Here is a 20,555-nt window from a genome sequence, read left to right on the forward strand (position 1 = left end):
CGGAGAACTGTGCTCTTTGGATCCAGTCAATGTATGTAGGTACTTCAATCATAGATTTGAAGCTATGATGTCTTTCATCATGAATAAGAAGAATCCACCTCTTGGAGAGGTGTTGGATTTCTTCTGGAGAAAGGAGTACCAAGCAAGAGGTGCTCCTCATATACATATGTTGCTGTGGATCAAGGATGCACCTAAATTTGGAACGGATCCAGAAGACTCAGTGATGAGTTTTATACAACAGTATTCTACGTGTGCTGTTCCAAACGCAAAGGACAAGAAAAGCCTAAGAGAAAAAGTTCTGCGTTTCCAAAGCCATCGATGTGGAAAGTACTGTCGTCGTAAATTCCGAAACAAGGACAAGCTCTACACCAAATGTCGTTTCCGTTTTCCACGACCGGTGATTTCTAAAGGAAGAGTAAACAGTTTGATGTCTTCGCTGCGACATAATGTGATGAAGAAATCACCTAAAAACACATACAATTTGAAGAGGAACGAAGAGTCCAAGTACATCAACGACTACAACCCGGTGATTTTGTCCATGTGGAATGCTAACATGGATATACAGTTTGTGGCTGATAACTGTATGGCTGTGGCTCGGTATGTGACGTCTTACATCACCAAAAAAGAGAAGACAGAATTGAAGGATATGTGGGAGGACATTTCCCATGAAAAGAGCCTCAGCAAGAAGTTGTACAGTTTCAGTCTGAAGATGTTGTCGCATCGAGAAATCAGAGCGTACGAATGTTCTGACCGGTTGTCTTCAGCAAGTCTCTATGCCAAGTCCAGGAGTATCATTTGGGCGAGTCTTGGTCTTGCTGCAACGCGTAATCGAGTTCTCAAACCTGTGCGGGAAATTGAGTATTTGGCGGAAAAGGAGCCAAACAGTACCGACATTTTGAAGACCAACATGTTGGATACATATTATCCAAATCGAAGCATTCACCTCGAGAATGTTTGTCTGTATGAGGTTCTTCAAAATGACATATTCAAGAGGAACATCAAAGAAGATACTGAGAAAGGAGTGTATGCTGTAATAGGAAGTGAGGGATGTCTGGTCAAGCAAAGAAAATGCCACTTGGTAAACCATCGAAAATTGAGTGGCGAATCTCCTGAAAAAAAGGAGTTTTTCTATTTAGCACTTTTGCAACTTTTCAAGCCTTGGCGTGCAGAAGAGGAACTGCTTGGAGATTTTCTCTGTTACGAAGACTCTTTCAATGCCGCCAAGGAGACCATAGAATGTCCTGCTTTTCCCAAATATGTACAAATGTTGAATGCGGAAATTGAGCAGGAAGCAATGATTGCAGCCGAGATTGCCAGAGACAGTTCTCAGGACAGTCAGAGTTCTGCTTCATTGAGTCAGGATCCACTAGGAGGACCTGTTATCGAAAATGAAGCTGCCACTGCTATGAATGAAGTGGAAAGAGCCATGGCACATGCTCAGGAGGATGCGGTTAACTTAGAAGAGTTGGAAAGACAACTCAACGTTGAGCAGAGGAAAATATATGACGAAGTTACCATGCAAATTGATCATGGATTAAGTCATGACAAGAAAGAGTGCTCATGTACGTCGTTGAAGCCTGTCCAACTGTACGTGAGTGGAGAAGCGGGAACTGGAAAAAGTTTCCTCATTAAAGCAATTTCATGCTATTTGCAGGAAAGGACAGAGTCATCGCTGTCTTGTGTTGTCACCGCTCCAACTGGACTGGCAGCACATAACATTAAAGGGATTACTTTACATCATTTACTGATGCTGCCAGTGGAGCATGACAACAAATTACAATATCACAAGCTATCTGGAGATGCTTGTTTTGAAGTTTCAAGAATCTTGAGGAAAATGAAACTTCTTATCATTGACGAAGTAAGCATGGTTTCCAATGTCATGCTTGCCTTTGTGCATTTGAGAATGCAAGAAGTTCTCAAAACAGAGTATGATGTGTTATTTGGTGGCAAACACATCATTGTTTTCGGAGATCTTCTGCAGCTGACACCAGTGAAAGGGCAACCTGTGTTCAAAATGCTCACGCATGAAGATACCAGGAAGTGCCTAGGCAGCATTGGCAACGTCAATATATGGTTAAACTTCAATTATGCTGAACTGCATGAAAATATGCGTCAGGCGAAGGATGAAGTTTACAAGACTATTCTAGAAGATGTTAGAATTGGAAAAGTGACCGAGCATGGGAAAGAAGCTTTACATGCACGATTACTGTCAAATTTATATCCAGAACAAGATGTTGTGCCTGAGAATATTTTTCAGAAAATTACTGAGAAGAAATCTGGAATATGTTTGATGCCAACTCTTGCAGAATGTGCCAAATTCAACAACAAAGTGTTGCATTTAGAAAAGCAAGAGATTGTGAAACTGGAAGCTATTGACAGAGTAGAGCATATGGGATCAACAATTATTTTGTCTGAGAATCTGAAAACAAAATTGGATTCATTAGAGAAGAGTATATCTAAAACTGCAGGTTTTGAAAAGACTCTGAATGTGTGCTTGAACTGCCGTATAATTTTAAGAAGGAATTTACATGTTGAAAGAGGTCTGGTAAATGTATCAATGGGTAATGTTGTTGATTTAGTAAAATACAGAAATAGAGATGGAATTGAATTTTTAAAAATTAAATTTGATGGCATTGAGGAAGTACAGCTAATTGGTCGATGCTCTGCTAGATTTTTGCTTGTAAAAGACTTATATGTTCGCCGTAAGCAGTTTCCTGTTTGCTTGGCATATGCGGTGACAATCCATAAATCGCAAGGTTTAAGTGTAGACAGTGCATTGGTGAATATTGGCAGTTCTGTGTTCAAGGAGGGTATGGCATATGTGGCATTGTCACGAGTTAGAACTTTATCGGGATTGTACTTGATTGAGTGTGATGTCACAAGCATTTGTGCGGATCTAGATTGTGTTAAGGAATACAATAGGTTAAGAAGAGAGTATGCGCCACATTTGCCTCAATATCCTTTGTTTGAGAAATGTGTGGTAGGCCGGAAACGAAGAAATGTAACCAATACTGGGGAGGTTGTAGCAAAAAGACGAAAAGTCGATGAACCTGAAATTATAAGCAGAAACAAAAAGGATTCTGTTGAAGATGTTGTTGGTTTTCAATTTGAAAACAGTTCTGGTGTCAACTGCTATGCTAATGTAGTGGTTAATGTTTTGTTTTCTCTAGAAAATGTAAAAGAAGAGATTATGGTCAATTCTGATCAAAGATTTTGCAGTTTGTTAAATTCTGTGTTAGAGAAATATAGCACTGATAGAACAAACATAGAAAGTGTGTCTGAAATTCGAAATCTGTTAGACAGATGTTCAGGCCAAACACAATTCTCTCAAAATATTCAGCAAGATTGTCAGGAGTTTTTAATGTATATGCTTGATGTATTGCATGCTGAAGGTGTAGATGTAGATCAGCTGTTTGGGCTTTCTTATCAATGGCAGCATGACTGCGAGAACTGTATGGTATCAAGTACTACTAGTGTAGACTCAGAAAGATTTATATATTTAACTTTGCCAGACAGTAAATCAGTCTCCTTTAATAAGCTAGTAAAAGCAGCTGATCACAACATGGAGTGTAGCCAATGTAAATCTGAAATGATGTCCACATTATTTATACGAACATATGGCCAGTATGTCATTTTAATGTTCCAACGATGTAGGCCTGATTGAACAAAATTGACAACTTTAATTAAAGATTTTGTGGCTTCGCAGTTGTCAATATCAGGAAGGACTTTTGTAACTGCAGCAATTATATATCATGACGGTCCTTCAATAACATCAGGACATTACACAGCTTATTTAAAGTCTAGAAATGGCTGGTCATTTTGCAATGATTCTGTTTTAATTTTCAAAAAAAAATTGCCGTATGACCTTAAAAACTCTTACCTGGTGTTTTTAAAACCAAAATTTTAGGGAAAGAATCTCGGGATGTGCTCTGTGGAATTTCAAGAAGTTCTAATGGCTCCTACACGATTTGGCCTTGAGGATAAGTGTAGTTCAGAGACATAACTTCTAACCATAAGACTGGACGTCATAGAGAAATAAGTGCACTTTGAATGAGTTCAGAAAAACTATTTCTTTTTATAAGCTAATTGAAGCAGCCAATCAAAACATAGAGTAGAGGGAATGTAAGTCTGCAATGCTGTCTACTGTTTTACATTGCTTTGTGATTAAAAGTGATGTAGAGAATTAAATAATTGTAGTAGTCATAGAGGTAGTGTAAGTCTGCTTCATAGTAAGCAGTATCAGTGTCATAGGAAATGTAGAACATGACTGAGCAAGAAGGGGAAGATATTACTATTCCAGGATTGTGAAAATGATCTTCAACATTTTAATTCTGAAAGTTGCAGAAATGCCAAATGACGGGATTGGCTTACAAGAAATCCAAGAGTTATAAATGGCTCTGACAAGATTTGGCTTTGTGGAAACTTGTGGTAGAGAGCAAGAAGTCATTTATTGCATGTAACATGTTTTTAAAAACGATGGAGGTTTTCTTTCAGAAAGTGGCGGGCTGAAAGTAATAACAGCACAACAGAGTGTAAGCTGTTCATAGGACATCCTTTAACGTCATGGAAAGTAAGTTAACTTTAAGGAGTTCTGAATTCTGATTTGCTATGTTGTATGGGTTTTTTAAACACAATCATTTTGATTGTGTTTTTTTTTCCCCGCTGTTATATGATGAATACCTTCAAGTCACTGTTTTTAGTGAATTTTGATACATTCTGAGAACAGCAAAAATAAACCATTTAACATGTATAATTAATTCTGTACTGTTTGCATTTATGATGTATATGTAGAACTGTGTAGGAGGCATGGAGAAGGTGAGGCTTCTGTAAGTGTCAAAGTTGTTGCATGCAGTGCTGCACTTCTGCGTACTCTTTCATATGCTGGACTACATCTGCACAATGAGATACCTAAGCAAAGGAAACACAAGTGATGTGATTGTGAAATGAGCAAAAGAAATTGCACGTATTTCAATTACATCACCTGTGTTTCCTATCATTACGAATCACATTGTGCAGATCAAGTTTAGGTCTGTCCAGGGAAACAGAGGAGGTTTGGCCTTTGTTCAAGAGTGCAGTGGACATGACTCACTTCATTGGTAGACCTTCACATGTATTATGTCCTCTATTCTCTTCAACAACTCGAAATTTCATCTGCAACCCTGAGTAGGCCTCACCTCAAACAAACCTCTGGATAGGACACATCTTATTGGCATCCTGAAGCAATCATTTAAAATGTTAGTGTCTTGCGACACTTTTCTGAGACAACAGCAATGCAAAAGATGCACCATGTTTTAAGATAGGCCTCACTTCATCTGCATCAAGATACTGTTAGTTTAAAATGTATATCTTTAGGACTGTGTAAGGGGCCTGGAGAAGCAGAAGCTTCTGTAAGTGTCAAAGTTGTTGAAAAACTGTTTGTCCTTCAATCTTTTCCCTTGTCTTTTGTAATTTTTAAATACATGTTTTAATATTTTTCAAATGTTTGTTCTCTCTTTCACAGATTGAAAGTATAAAAACAAAAAGTGAGTAATTTAACGACAATTATAAGGTAAATGTTTTGTACTCTTTTCGTTACATTTCTATCACATTTAACTTCTATTAGTTCCACTGCTTCATTTCTTTAACCCTCAGTTTCCTGCCTTTGCTACTTCCCTCATTCCTTTCTCTATTACCTACTTACTCAACTCCTTCCACTCTTTTTCTCAGTCCCTCTCTTCTCATAGTTCCTCACTCTTGTTCACTCACTCCGTCTCTATTACTCTTAGTGTCTTTGACTGATCACTCTATCACTATTTGTTCATAATGCTTTCTCTGTGTAGTTGAAGCACACTAAGGGGCATATTATGAACACAGCCAATAAAATTATTGCTGTTTTTATTGGCAGAAAACTGGTGCAAAAGTGGTTTTAGCGGCAGTTTTCTGCCGCAAAAGCGGCTTTAGCGACACATTTCTGCCAATAAAAGCTGCAAAACTTTTATTGCCTATGTTGATGATATGGCTCTATGTTACTTACATTTCTTTGCTGTTTCAATTAATCTTTTTCTGTTATTTTTTGTTTTCTGTTTTCTATTTTTTCTCTCTGTTATTCCCCATGTTTTAATCTTATTTTGAACATTCACTCACATTCTCCAAGAAACTCTTCTTTGTTAATGTTATACTCTCTTTTTTTTTCTTTCACTTCCTTATCTATTTTGTTTTTCACAATTATACCCTCTTCCGTCTTTTCTTCGGTAAATAGATCTATTAAACAGTATCTCTTCTTTACTCCCTATAGCTGTCTTTCTTTTAACATCACTCTCTGTTTACTTTCCTTATACTTACTCTTTTTTTTTTTTTTTTTTTTTTTGGTTAGCTCCCGGTCCGCGTACCGGGAAGCTAACCGGGAAGCGAACCAAAAGAAATAGAGCTTGCCAGAGTGCTAAACATTCTAGCAATTTTTTTTGAAAGGGGAGGTAGTTCTGAAAAGAACTTTTTTTAAAAATATTTTTGTTGTTTTATATTTTTTTGTATTTTTTTTATTTTTTGTTTTTTTTGTATTTTTTGAACGATTTTATATTTTTTTTTGGTTTTTTTGGGGGGGGGGAAACAACAAAAAACAGGCATTGAAAAGGGCTCAACAGGAGCAAAAAAAAAATTACTGGGGGCGGTTAGGGCAATTATGATGTTCATAAGCCAGGTTGATAGCATTTATACTCATATTACCACATGCTATCAATGCACCACAGTGCATACAAGTATGTTTCATGTGGCCAAAATTCTCTTGTATGTTTGGCACAGTTTCCCGTGCCTCTGCTGGTGTCAATGATATTGTTGATCTTGATCTGGCCACAGGAGTTGATGTTGGATTTTCCTCCAAATCCCGTATTTCCGCCCGGCTGTAATTAAGTGGATGCTTCCTGGTCATGTGCCTATGCATAGTATAGTTCCCATAACTATACTTCTTATCCGTCCCTCTTGATAATTTATCTTTGCAGATGAGGCAGGTGACATACCTCGCATTCACTTTTTTTTGGCCTGGAGGGATTGAATAAAACTGCCAGATGAAACTGGCTTTCTTATGGGAAACCCGGGGCACCTCTTCTAAGAACTGTGGTTCTTCTCCCTCCTCTTCCTCCATTTCTTCCTCTTCCTCCTCTGTGTTGGTCATGACCTGGGGAGGTGGTCCTCTCTTCCCATGAGGAGGTGGAGGTGGTGGTGGGGGTGCACCAGCTGAAGCAACTACTGAAGCCATTTCTGAAGTATTAATAAAGGTCTTCCTCTCACAATGATGAAAGTCAGAGTGAGGAAAGAAGGAGGGGTTTTCATCATTTGGGAAAACAATAGTTCTCAACCAATGAAAAGTGTTATTTTTAGGTCACCTGACCTAGCCTTACATGATTATGAAACCAAAAGTGAAATGAACCAATGAAAAGTTTTATTAACAAGTCCCATGACCTCTCACGCTCATGTTACGCGCTGCGGAACGCGCCCCGGTTAGCTTCCGGGTCGCTGCGCTTCGCGCCTCGGTCCGCGCCCCGGAGCACTTCCGGGTGCGCTAACGCGGTACGTCACAAGACGCATTACGCGGCAACGCGATACGTCGCGCATCGCTTCCGGACAGCTGCGTTTCGCGCCTCGGTCCGCGCCCCGGGGCACTTCCGGGTGCGCTAACGCGGTACGTCATAAGACGCATTACGCGGCAACGCGATACGTCGCGCTTTCGCGACGCGTCACGATGTTGATTTCTAAAGCGGCAGTTGCGGAAACGGAACGTTTACCGGTTCGCGGACCGGGTCGCGGCATCAATTTGAGCTAACGGAAAGCTTTCCGGTTCGCGGACCGGGAGCGAAACAAAAAGAAAAAATTAAAAAAAAAATTATTAATAAACATATAAAATATATTTTTGGATTTAAAGAAGAATACATTTTACAGCTATAGATATTAGCTTTTAAAAAACCAATGAAATTCACTGAAAAAACCATAGGTTATAGACCATATATAGTTAGGAATTAGCATTTACAAAACCTTGAAAATTCACTGAAAAAACCATTGGTTATACACCATATATAGTTAGGAATTAGCATTTAAAAAACCTTATTTTACTCACACAAAACCATTGAAATTCCATATATAGTTAGTTGTACTAACTATATATCGCGCACCCGCAATCCACTGCTGATCATGTCACATATTACATCATTCATGACATGGTCAGTGACATCACTGATGACATCACTGATGACATCTCAAATGACATCACTGATGACATCACTGATGACAACATCCAGTGACTGTATTTTTCTGTAAAGTTAAAATATGTCTTACATATTTAAGAATGAGTGGATGTATAAATGTCTGGATGAAGGATTTAGTAGGTGCATGACTGACTGTATGAGTGAGTGATTAAATGTGTCTCACTGAGTGCATGGGTTAGTGACTAAACTGTCTCAATTTGTGCATCATTATGTCTGTTGTTCTATAAACTGCTGCATGTGTTGATCTTTAGCTATATGATTAACTATATGGGTTATTGATTGGTTGCCCAAGTATTTGTATGGGAGACTGAGAGTGTGTATGGGTGGCTGGGAGGTGTATGACTCTGTGCATAGATGTGTGAGCAGTTGATTCACTAGATGTATGGGTTCAAAAGTGCATGTGGAAACAGCTGTATGGGCGGTTGACTGTGTGCATGAGTGTATTGGTGAGTGAATGGATATCTCAGTGCTACATGTCAAAGTAAGTACATATGTAAAACACAGTACATGTGAGAGTTGACATATATAAATAACTGTGCAAAAGAGCCAGTGAATGTGTGAGTGGCTGTGTGGATCATTGTGAACTTGTATCAGGGATTGTATAAGAGAGTAAATATGTGTTAGTATATGTTTGAATAAGTAAGGTGTGTATAACTGTATAGTTGAGGAAATGGAGGTGTGATTGATTCTTTGCATGACTGACTAGGTGTGTGAGTAACTCCATGGATGAGTGATAGTCTGTGAGTGTCTGTTTACACTGAGTGTATCTAAGGTTATATTAGAGTCTGAAGAGCTTCATCGTATTATCACATGAATGATATCATCAGTGATGTGATCAGTGATGTCAAATGAGATGTCACCAGTGATGTCATCAGTGATGTCATTTGAGATGTCATCAGTGATGTCATTTGAGATGTCATCAGTGATGTCATCAGTGATGTCACTGACCATGTCATGAATGATGTAATATGTGACATGATCAGCAGTGGATTGCGGGTGCGCGATATATAGTTAGTACAACTAACTATATATGGAATTTCAATGGTTTTGTGTGAGTAAAATAAGGTTTTTTAAATGCTAATTCCTAACTATATATGGTGTATAACCAATGTTTTTTTCAGTGAATATATATATATATCGCGTAATACCGCGTCTCGATGCAGGCAAAGAGCAGGCTCCGCCCTGCCAGCAAAAGACTTCACGGACACGGACCAGTTTCTGTGCTTTATCAATTTATTGAGGCAAAGTAAGTCGCATGACGTTTCGGCTCCGTGGAGCCTATATGAATATATATATATATATATATAGAGCAGGGATGAAACGCGTCATGGCTGCCAGCATTTACCTGTAACTGAAGGCAAATAAACTGAAGGCCGTAGCAGGGATGAAAGGCGTCATGGCTGCCAGCATTTACCTGTAACTGAAGGCATTTTAAAGCTTGTAGGTTCGTGCTCTTTCTGTTCTGCGTCCTGCGAAGGTACGAAGCAGCTGCAAGGAGTTTTCGTATATATATATATATATATATATATAGAATAAAAAACAAAGGCCTAGAGGTCAGGGTATCCATTACCCTGTCCCCGGATATCTTTATCTTTGTTTATGTTTTTCCCAGGGCTGAGTACCAAGTCCTAGGTTTGCTGCCATTACATTCTTGCTGATGTTGTGGCAGCCAAACAACAGATCTGAGCATGAGAACGGTCAGCTCCGCAGATTCTTTGCGGATTGATATACACAAAGTTTTGAGCATTAATTGCTCCAAAACTACTGAACAGATTTACAACAAAACACAAAAAGCACAATCTGCGGACCAAGATCTTGCTTCCTGTCAAATGTGGTGTAATTCTGTTAAGCAGTTCTTGCTATAGCCTTGTCTAAAGTCTATGGAAAATGCAGGGGAATTCTGGGTTTTGGGACCCCCTTTTTTCTCGGCCCCCTGCTTGACAAATCACCCAAAATGTTCCAAGCACAAACTAGTCAATCAAAATGTAGCATCTTTTTAGAAGGCTTTGTGGAGATTTTATCAAACGGCAGCAAAGTTATTAGCAACACAGAAAACGTTTTTCCTATGGGACAGCTGACCTAACTATAACTACCTAGTGACAACTTCCACTAGGATATATGTGTGTATATTAATAAATACATAAATAAATAATAAAAAATAAATAAATAAATATATATATATATATATATATATATATATATATATATATATATTTATTTATTTTTATTTCTTCTAATTTAACATTTTTTACTATGGGGTTTTATTTTATTTCAAGTCCCTACGTCCATTATTTTCTGTGGAAGGGTGTTGCAATACCATTGGATGGTGATGTTTTGTGCTGGATGGACTCCAGCTCTGAGCTACTGTTTCGGGTACTTTTTAGATGTAGTAACTTTAGAAGTGCAGTGACTAGTACTAGGTTTACTCTTTTGTGGGTGGGTGTATTTCCCTCCATAAACCCCTCTTATTTATATGTAAGCATGCTCCTTTTTCCAGCCACTCCCCTGGTACCTTCCACATTGTTTTCTACTAAGTAGTAAACTTACACGTATGAGGATCTCCCCATGAAAAAGATAGGGAGAGGAGGTGAATGCTTGTAGGCTTGTATATTTCATATCACCATAAGTATTACTATTGTAGTACTACTTACTTACTACAGAACGCAGTTTGTGAATTTGGCCCACAGTGTTTAGTGTAATACCTGCTCGGTCCCTTTCACATTGTAAAAGCACAAAGTAGGTAACCAGTCCAGTAAAGGGTGCCTGTCTTCTGCCGTTACTCCATCCACTAGGTTTCCTTCGTAGAACAGATCATTGACTATGGCACTAATCGCAGGATGGCATCGGTACTGGGTCCTGAGTAGCAGTGCTTTATGACCCTGTGGAAGGAACATGGCATTAAAATATTAACTGCACTGCAAATAACAGAGTAAATACATAGTAACAACTTTGTGAGTGGAGCAACTCAGACCAGCATCAGATAGCACTTGCACTGTACAGCATAGTATATTAAGATGAAATAGGCTATCAAGCCACATACAGTGTAGAGCTGCTGCTGCCTGTTCAGTTGTAAAACTATTGACTGCTCCATTTACGATTTTCTGAAAACTCAACCAGACATAACACTTTGCTTAACATTATAGATGATGTATTCACAGTCCAACTGTCAAGTTTAGCAAGCCAAAATACTTCCCTGTTCCATAAGTGATACAACCACCAAGACAAGCATCCAACTAGATATACAAATAAAAAAATATAAAACATATACCCCCTCCCCATCCAGTATCACTGCACTATGGACTCCTCCAGTTTTGCCTGTCTTCTGAAAGATACCTCTATCTTCAACTCACAGACTGTAAGTAACTTGTTTTCTCTCCAAGATGGTGGACTGGAGAGCTAACCTTCTCCTCAGATTTTTTTTTTTTTACTTATGTTGGTTTTCTTTGCTTGACTAATTATAGGTGAGAATGTTTATTGCTGCTTGGCCTTTGCAAACTTGCGATGTCTGTTGAATAGTAGGATTGCTTTAAAAGTCTGACAGTTGTCCGTGGCCTGTTCATTGCCCGCATGCATTTATGCAGAGGATGGAGCTAGATCAGCCATGTTAGATGGGGGCTTGCCTTTTTACATGACCCCTGAATTACACTAACATCAGGGTATCATCATTTTGGTATGGGCTGAAATGGGAGGCAATTTGCCCTCTTGTAATAAGCTGACCACTGTGGAGTGAGATTCATGTACTGTCCTGGAGGCACAAACATGAAAAGTATACAAATTAGATGTCTGACCGATAGCAGCATTTTAAATTCAGAAAGAAGCATAGTTCCTCTACCTCATTCACTTCTGGATAGTTAATTGCCACTGTTTGGGTGGTTGGTTCAGTATACTGAGTTTGGAATTGGGCGATGTTAATATATTAAAAAAAAGAGAGCACATTTGCCTTCTCAGAATAGAAGGAAATATAAAAGTGCTAATGCTGCTGGTAGCAGGGAGAGAGGATCCTCTCCTCCCTTGCAATTTTGCCTCAAACCAAATTGTGAAGAATGGCTTGTAAGACTAGGTCTACTATTCTAAAAATGAAGGATATAAACAGAAGGATGGAGAGCGTAACCTTATTCACCACAATCATCGACCTCTCTCGAACATGATAATAGGGGTAGGGCTCTGATAATATTGGTCTCATTGGTAACCACATCTCTAAAGAGGGTGTGACTGTGGTAATGGATATACTTTAGGGTCTACTGGGAAGACCATCACTCAAGGAGGCCCCTAGCATGAGTCATAATCTGTTGGTGTAGTTTTGTGAACAAGCAAGACAAAAGCTTTGCGAATGGAAGGAGATGAAGAAGACATCTGTACTAAAACTTTTCAATCATATAACCAATCAGGTATTTGCTCTCCCCCACCCCAGGGAAACTAGTAGAGCCGTAGTGGTTTAATCTGGTAGGCTGCACTTCCGAGGCCTTAGTGGATGATCCAACTAGTGACTCTGTGAGTATGATCTGGAGATAAATGTCCACCCTTACTCAAATGATTTGCTGCTCCATGTATGGTCACCGGACCTGGCTGTGGCACATATAGAAGTAGACTGTCAGCGATTAATCGAGTTTGGGCTCTTGATAAGTTATCAAAAGTCTCAGATGCCCGCCACATGTCAGAACCTGGTACAACATCAAGCTCAGATGTGGCATCCTATTTGATGGGTGTATGCAGGGGAAAATTCCACCCTGTATGGAAGGGTGTTAGGCCAACTGCAATTATATCATATCAGCAATTTCCATGGCATAGTCCTTGGCCCATAAGAAGATGCGGATTAGTATTCTGTTTTGTCTAGAAGGGGCATGCCAACACTTAGGTGGAGGCCCATGGTGCTTCCATGCTATATTTATGAAAGACAGCCACATAGAATTGACATTCTATATTTGTCTCCAATCACAGATTGGAAGTCATGGATTCCAAAGATAGGGGATCTGGCACCAGTATTCTGGCTGCTGTAACTCCTGTTTAATGTAGTGACGAGTAAACCATGTGGACAGCAAATCTAAAGATTCACGCTTGTTAGTGTGATTGGACTAAAGCTGGCACTAGAAGCTTGGGTAAATCTTCAGATAATTACTACTGGGATGAGGATAAGGATGAAAAGGTAATGCCCCAATTACTGATGTCTTTGTATCTGTCAAATCATGCCTCTCTGAATTTTTGTAGGCCTTGATGGCATAGCTTTGGTAGCCATCACTGAGGAAGTCCATACTACTGTAGCCTTATGTGGGACTTGATGATGGAGCCATATACTTTTCTTGCATTTTATGCGCGATAATGCTTTAATCATACGTGGCAAAATCTCACAAACATAATAAGTGCTGGAATTAGCTAAAGGAATCAAAATAAAGAGGTCACCAGTAAAAAAGGCATTTCATGGCTTGAACCATGTGCATGTCTATTAGGACTACAGTATATACTCTCATTGAAAAGCCCTTACATCTGATGTCTTTTTAGAAATAAAGCATCTATAACATAAACCAAAAAGCAATCTACAAAATCTATGCAGGCTACATATGTAGGTACGTACCATCAAGCAAAGTCGGTCAAAAAGAGTTTGTTCTAGCCCCTTTTCATGAGCACAGTCGGAGCCTTGAATCGTAGGCGGAAGTTGCTTAGGGTCTCCAACCAGAAGCAGCTTTTCACACTCAAATCTACAAAGAATAATCAACATAATTGAATACATTGCTGGTTTGGATATCAGAGAAAGAGATGCAAGCAACCAATTGGAATCACAAAAAATCACTCAAATGCACTTTCCATTTGAAATTGAATGGCTTTATATGTTCTGTTGCACCCTTCCACTTTAGTAGCCGTATTGATGATTTAAAATGTATTCCAAAGAGAAATGGAGGTACTCATGTAAACTGAAATTATTTATTTGCAAAGAAAATGCCCTCGCATCTGAAATAATAAAGTCTAAATGGACCCTAAATTACTAATTCTTTTACAGGAAATACCACAGGTCAGTGGCAAAGACTGACAATAGGTATAAGTCCTCTTTCAATTCCTGAAATCTTCTTCAATGGGTCACTATTAAACCCCAAACAGCACTAATGTCTGACTAATTAGGATTAACTACATGCCATGGAAGAAATTTCCACAAACACCACCAGACTTGCTAGAAACCAGGGCAGAAAATGTAGGAGTGGTTCCAGGTGGTGGGCACCGGTACTCATTTATGGCAACCTGTACTCATCAAGCTTGGACCCAGAATAAGAGCGAGAAGGGCATATATCGGAGAGTGAGGAAAAGAAAGTATAAAAACTTGGTTTATTGGTTGAAGGGGGGGAGAACCCACGTCAAATAATAATCACAATCCCAGTCAGGGAGATCCACAAAATTCACTAAATAAACCTGTGCAAAACTTTATGGTAGCTTGGCACAAAAGCAGTCAGTCTTAACCGAGAGGTAATGTGTAATATATTTATGAGGTACTCAAAGATAACACAAACACCATCCCAAACCAATTTAGAAAAATAGAGTAAATTGTAATAACTAAAATGACACCAAAACTCCCCCAAAAACTACCAGTACAACAGAAGTTAGGAAATTCTTAAAGTTTAAGGCTAAAAATAGCATAAAAGGAGCCACCTGACAACTGTGGGGATCTGATCACGCCAGACCGGGACAAAGTCAAAAGTTAAGGCCAACCATGATGGAGCATGGGACGGATACAGAACCAGGTTTTGCCTGTTTGGAGTTGTACCTTCTGACCTTGGTGTGGGTGCTGCATGTTACTGCACTGTGAGGCTTTCCATCACGTCAATTGAAGCCAGAGATCAGGAGCTGAACTGTGCTGCAATGCGAGATTCTGTATCACATTCAGTGTCATCATCGATTAGGAGCTGCATGGTGCTTGGTGTGAGGCCCTGCGTCAGATCTGGTGACACATTCAGTGAAGCAGAGAGAAGTGCACTCTGACTACAGCCAAGGGTCCAGGACCGTGAGGACAACACTTAGGGATCAGGACTCACTCCCACAGGGTCCAGCAGGGAGGACCAGGTCAGACCCGGTTGGGTCTGATCTGCCGGAAAGCAGGAGCGGCATTTGGAAGCTTGTTGTGTCCTTGTAGCTCAAACAGAAGGTCATCCACTGGGCCACTTTTGGAGCCTGGGTTGAAGTCAATCAGACCCAACCTCCCTTCTTCAGGCAGATCAGTGCTTCTTTTGAATCTTCTCAGGTCCAGGAGTGTTCTGACGAGAGGTTCTGGGGTAGTCATATTGATTTTGCTTTGAAAAAAAGGGAGCAAGCCCACTGACCAAGAGAAGGAGTACCACAGGTAAATAAAAATTGCGAGATTCTCTTGGCAAGATCAGAAAATTCACAATAACTCCTAGTCCTCTTACGTATCTCTTACACGACACAGTTCACCAGCTATACACATTCAATCAAAAGACCCCAGACCCTACTGGCCAATTATAGTACCTGTACTACAACAAGGAAATGCATTAAAAATATTATTTATTAAAAGAGTTTCTTTTACCAAGTTCTCTTAGTATCTATTGGATGGTCCACTATTACACAATACATTAAAAATACATTAAAAACACAATATTATATCCATGTGATAATGAGAGACAAACAAAAAAATAGAAGTGCAAACTATTAATCACATCTAATATCGGTTGTTCCCTATGGAATTCATTCTGTTATTTGTTAAGATGTCCACAGCCCTTATTACTCTTTTGGACATAAACAAGTTCCTTGGATACAACCATATATAAAGGAACCAAAGGCGTCAACGCATTTCGGTGGTGTTTTTCCTGGTGTAAACCACCTTCTTCAAGACTAAAACTATGTAACAGTCTCTTTTGTGTTAAGACCCGGAAAAGTCCTATTAAAAACATAAGTATACATAAAAAAACATGTTAGACAAATCCTTTCATGTTCCATTATGTAGCCTAATTGCAATTAAAAATTCATCACAACCGAGTTTTAATGCATTTCAATAACAACATATATACCACTTATTATAAAAAAGAGACAATTTGTATATATGCATCCACAATTTACCCTAAAACAAAACAAAAACAAAACAGGTTGTGCCCTAATATGTACAGTAGCAATTCTCTTCCTGACTTCAGTGTCTAAACACTGGGTCGCTCTATATAATTGTCCACTGGGGTCCAGATACCAACATTCATACTAATGTAATCACACACATCCATTAGGAGAATGGCACTCGCACAGAGGAGACTCTTTCATAAACCGAAGATTAATAGTGTCTGTGTACACAGAGGGTGTCCTGTTACTCCTTAAACACCCAGAGGGAAATGTATCTAGTGATCCGTGAAATTATAAAATTCAGTCTATAATCCAGAATGAATATTAATTGGAGTAAATCCAAAATCTTCCACAAAACAACTTATGCACAACAATACAATACATCTGAAATCCTCGCTTGGCTCTTGTGGTGAGTCTATCAGATTTTTAGGTGTTAAAATACATAAGGATAGAGAAATAATGCTATGGAACCATTACAGCCCTACCCTCAATAAAATGCATACACTAATAGAACACTGGAATCAACTTCTTCTTTCCCTGGCTGGATGGGTACCACTAATCAAAACGATAGTCCCACAAAGGTTTATTTCGTTATTCGATAACACCCCTATCCTGCTACCACAGATTTTCTTCGCCACAATATTGACAATTATCTGCTGAACTGTGTGGGCTGCAAAACAAGTTAGACTAAAATCAGTAGCATACAACACCATTATATGACCCTATCCTTCGAAAAAGGAGGGTTTCTTCGTCCCAGATCCAGAGAAATACTACTTAGCAATGTCAGTTTTTTGTTAAGGTTGGGCGTAATTTGAGTAGTCGCACTATGCAAAGCTCCGCAAAACGGTAAAAAAACTCTGCGAGCATGCGGAATTCCTTGTTCCGCCCGTTCGCAAAGCTTTTTTCCTGTTCACGAATGCTGTTTGCGTGCTCGAGGGGAAATATCTCGCAAACATGCATTTTGAAAGCATGAACAAGCAAAAAATTCCGCGAAGCAGCGGAATTTTGGGCAATTCTGCTTTCTCCGCAGAACGCGAAATTACCCAAATTCTGCAAGCAGAACGGAATTTACCGCCCATGCCTACTTTTTATGCTATATACAATTATCTACCTTCACCTCTTATGCCCCATATTATTGCCGAAACTGACTTCATAGACAAAGGGAAGATTCAAACTTGTCTTTCTGTGCCCATTCAAAACAACAGAACCAGCACTGATTCTGTGGCATCAATCAATTGAGTTTGGAATAAACTGGGAATGCATGATGGTTTAATTAAACACACCTACTGCCCCCATTTAACAACCCTGCTCTGCCACTATTCAAAAAATGTACAGTTAGAGAAACACTAACCAAGTTAAACATAACCACCATATAGCATTAATTTCAAGACAAAATATTTATATCTGAGAATTATTTTAAAGAAAGAGACGCTTCAGACACCAGAAAAATGTTTATATACTTTAGATTGAAACACAGTGTAAAAGTCCTATGAAGAGAATTCTTTACAGAACCCCACAACTGTACAAAATGGCCAATGACACTAGGCTTTCTCTAAATATACCAGCTGTGCAAAAATGGGTAACTGATTTGGGAGATCAACGGGCGACACATATATGGTCACATTGCTGTGCAAAGTCACAGTATCTATGAATTACAGATACACACTACTTCACTTCAAATTCCGGTAATAGTTATATTTCACTCATGTAAAACTACACAAAATGGACAGGACAATGACACAGGAGTGCAGTCAATGTCACAGCCCTGAAGCTGGATATATGCACTTGGCCTGGACCAGCCCTCTCATGTTAAGATTCTGGCATGAAGCAACAGACGTAAGGTCGAAAGTTAATGAAGTAGCAATGCCAAATTCTTCAATAATAGCCTTTCTAGGCTAGGATATGTCACAGATGTTCCCACACATATAAGATGCTTAACAGCAGTCCTTCTAATATTGGTTAAGAGGGAATTAGCCATACACTGGATGAAAGGCCCAACCCCTACCGTTAATAACTGACTGCATAGCGTGTTGACATGCATTATTAATGGGAAACATACTGCAACATCCGCCTTACGGATACCAGGCCTAAGGACATATAGGCACCAATTAGATCTGATCTGTTAGACATTGCCATCACAAGCATTGGCAAAGTCTGTAGGTCTCGCCTTTGGGACCTACTGGCGTGGGAAATTGCTTTTGGCAGTACTGTACCGCGTCAGGACACTGTTCAGCATCATCAAAACAAAAAGAAAAGCCAGGATGGTGTCGCGCCAGTGGACTGGAGCGCGTATTTACCAATCCCAGATGAATTATGCCACTTAGATCAGTGCCTTTAAAAAATACAAAAATAATAAGTACCATGGGTGTTGTGGAGGGAGTTGAGGGTAAGGTAGGAGAAGCTGGGGTGGGGGAGAAGTGGAAAAACAGCTCACGAAGTGGTGAAGAATAACAGGGAAAGAATATCACAGAAGCACAAGTGTGAGAGAGAGAGAAATGCTTAGGTGTAGAGAAGAACGACACAGAGCAACACCAAGTCTGAGGAAAGAGAGAAGCGCACAAGATAGGAAGCTGGAAAACTGCAGTCTTGGAGTGCTTAAGCAAAAAGAAATGAGAGAGAGCAGCACATGTGTGAAAGATAAGCAGACGGGTAGAAGAGCGCAACACGGAGTGGGAGGGAAAAGAGAGGCACACGAGGAGAGACAGCTGGAAAATATATGCATTCTTGTAGAGTGCCTAAACAAAACAAAAAAAAAGTAGTTCCTTAAAAGTGAGCAATGAAAGAACACAAGTAAAGAGGCAATGCTCCAGAGGAAGGACAAACGCAAGATGGACAAGACAAGCCATCAAATAAGAAGCAAGCAAATGAGAGTGAGAATAAAGGCAACTAATGGCAAACAATGGGTGAGGTTTAAGGCAACTAAGTTCTTGGTGAGCTGACAATATGTGTTTTGCCACAAGACAGCTTGAGCTGTCTGGTTGGCTGGACATAACAAGCACTGGCAAAGCCAGTGGGCCTTGCCTACACGAGGTATTGGCTTTGTCAATTTTTTCGAGCCATGATGTACAGTGGTGTGGCTGCTATGCAGCATGGCTGAAAGAAAAGAAAAAAAACATTATGACATGGCCATTTAGCGCTTTTTTTTGCTGGTGGGAAGGAGGGCTGGCGGAAGTCATCACGGGGGACTGGAGGGGAAAAAAGTGCTATCATGTGGCCAGCAGTGAACGCATCATAGCAGGTGGGGGGTGGGCCAATGCTGACTATGGAGGGAGGGTAAGGGAGTCTCACACGGAAAAGGGAGAGAAGGTGGGTGAGGGAGGGCTAACGGACAACTAAGGAAGGGATGCAACTAAGGAGGGAGAAAAGGCGGGTAGTAACAACAAAAGCACCTTATCCGTATTTCCTTAAGTATTCAAATATAAAGTGTAACCAGGATGTGCGCTCACTAACAACACCCACTGTCAAGGTGTGGTCCAATTCAAAAGGACTAACAAGTATAACACACACAATAGGGTGCACCAAATATTGTGTATAGGCAAAAATCAAACAATCCAAAAGGAAGAGTTTCCAATATATGTATAGATCTTCATTTTATTCTATATGTTGTTTCAAAAGTTCTTTTGCATACGTGATAATCAGACAGCCAACGAGTTTTGTCCAACACACTGAACTTCTTCAGGGCTGCAAAAGCAATGTGTACAAACATATATAAATCCACGGTGACATAAAATATATAACGTTAACACAACAAGTAAAAGAATAACATATAAGAACATGTCAAATGCAAAAGGTGGGCAGTGGTAGAGCAACATGGAAAAAAAATGGGGGAAGTGAAGGAAGGGAGGGAGGGAAGTAGGGGCCAAGCCACCAAAATGGAAGGAGGGAGGGAGAGTGAGTGGGGGCAAGCCAACATGGACAACGGAGGGTGGGGGGAGGCATGGCGGAGGTGAGACAAAATTGACAATGGACAAAGGGAGGGACAGGACAGTGGGAGCAAGACAATATGAACAACAGAGGGAAGGTGGGCGTTTTAGGGCAAGCCAACATGGACAATGAATGAATGGAGGCAAGCCAACATGGACAACAAACAGAGGGAAGGAGGGCATTTTGGTGCAACCCAACACAAACAACTAATGTAGAAACAAAGCAAACAGACAATGAATGGTGGGCTGGTGGTTGAAGGGCAAGCTACCTTGGACAATGAAGGGAGGGAGGAAGGTTGGGGGAAAGCCTAACGGACAATAGAAGGAAGGAGATTTGGTGGAGGCTAGCAGA

At 39.9% G+C, this 20,555-nt stretch overlaps 1 protein-coding gene across 2 annotated transcripts in view; it reads right to left on the reverse strand.

The window, feature by feature from the left end:
- The window catches only part of ZGRF1 (zinc finger GRF-type containing 1), an 829,426-nt gene that overhangs the window by 76,059 nt on the left and 732,812 nt on the right, over positions 1–20,555 (reverse strand). For both annotated transcript variants that reach the window (XM_078676730.1, XM_078676729.1), the window contains exons 26-27: positions 13,804–13,927; positions 10,937–11,113 (exon numbers count right to left, since the gene is read on the reverse strand). In XM_078676730.1, the coding sequence (XP_078532856.1) occupies positions 10,937–11,113; positions 13,804–13,927 (301 nt within the window). The remainder of the gene's footprint in view (positions 1–10,936; positions 11,114–13,803; positions 13,928–20,555) is intronic.

Source organism: Lissotriton helveticus, chromosome 2_1 (genome assembly GCF_964261635.1).
Source record: "Lissotriton helveticus chromosome 2_1, aLisHel1.1, whole genome shotgun sequence".
Classification (NCBI taxonomy): Eukaryota; Metazoa; Chordata; class Amphibia; order Caudata; family Salamandridae; genus Lissotriton; species Lissotriton helveticus.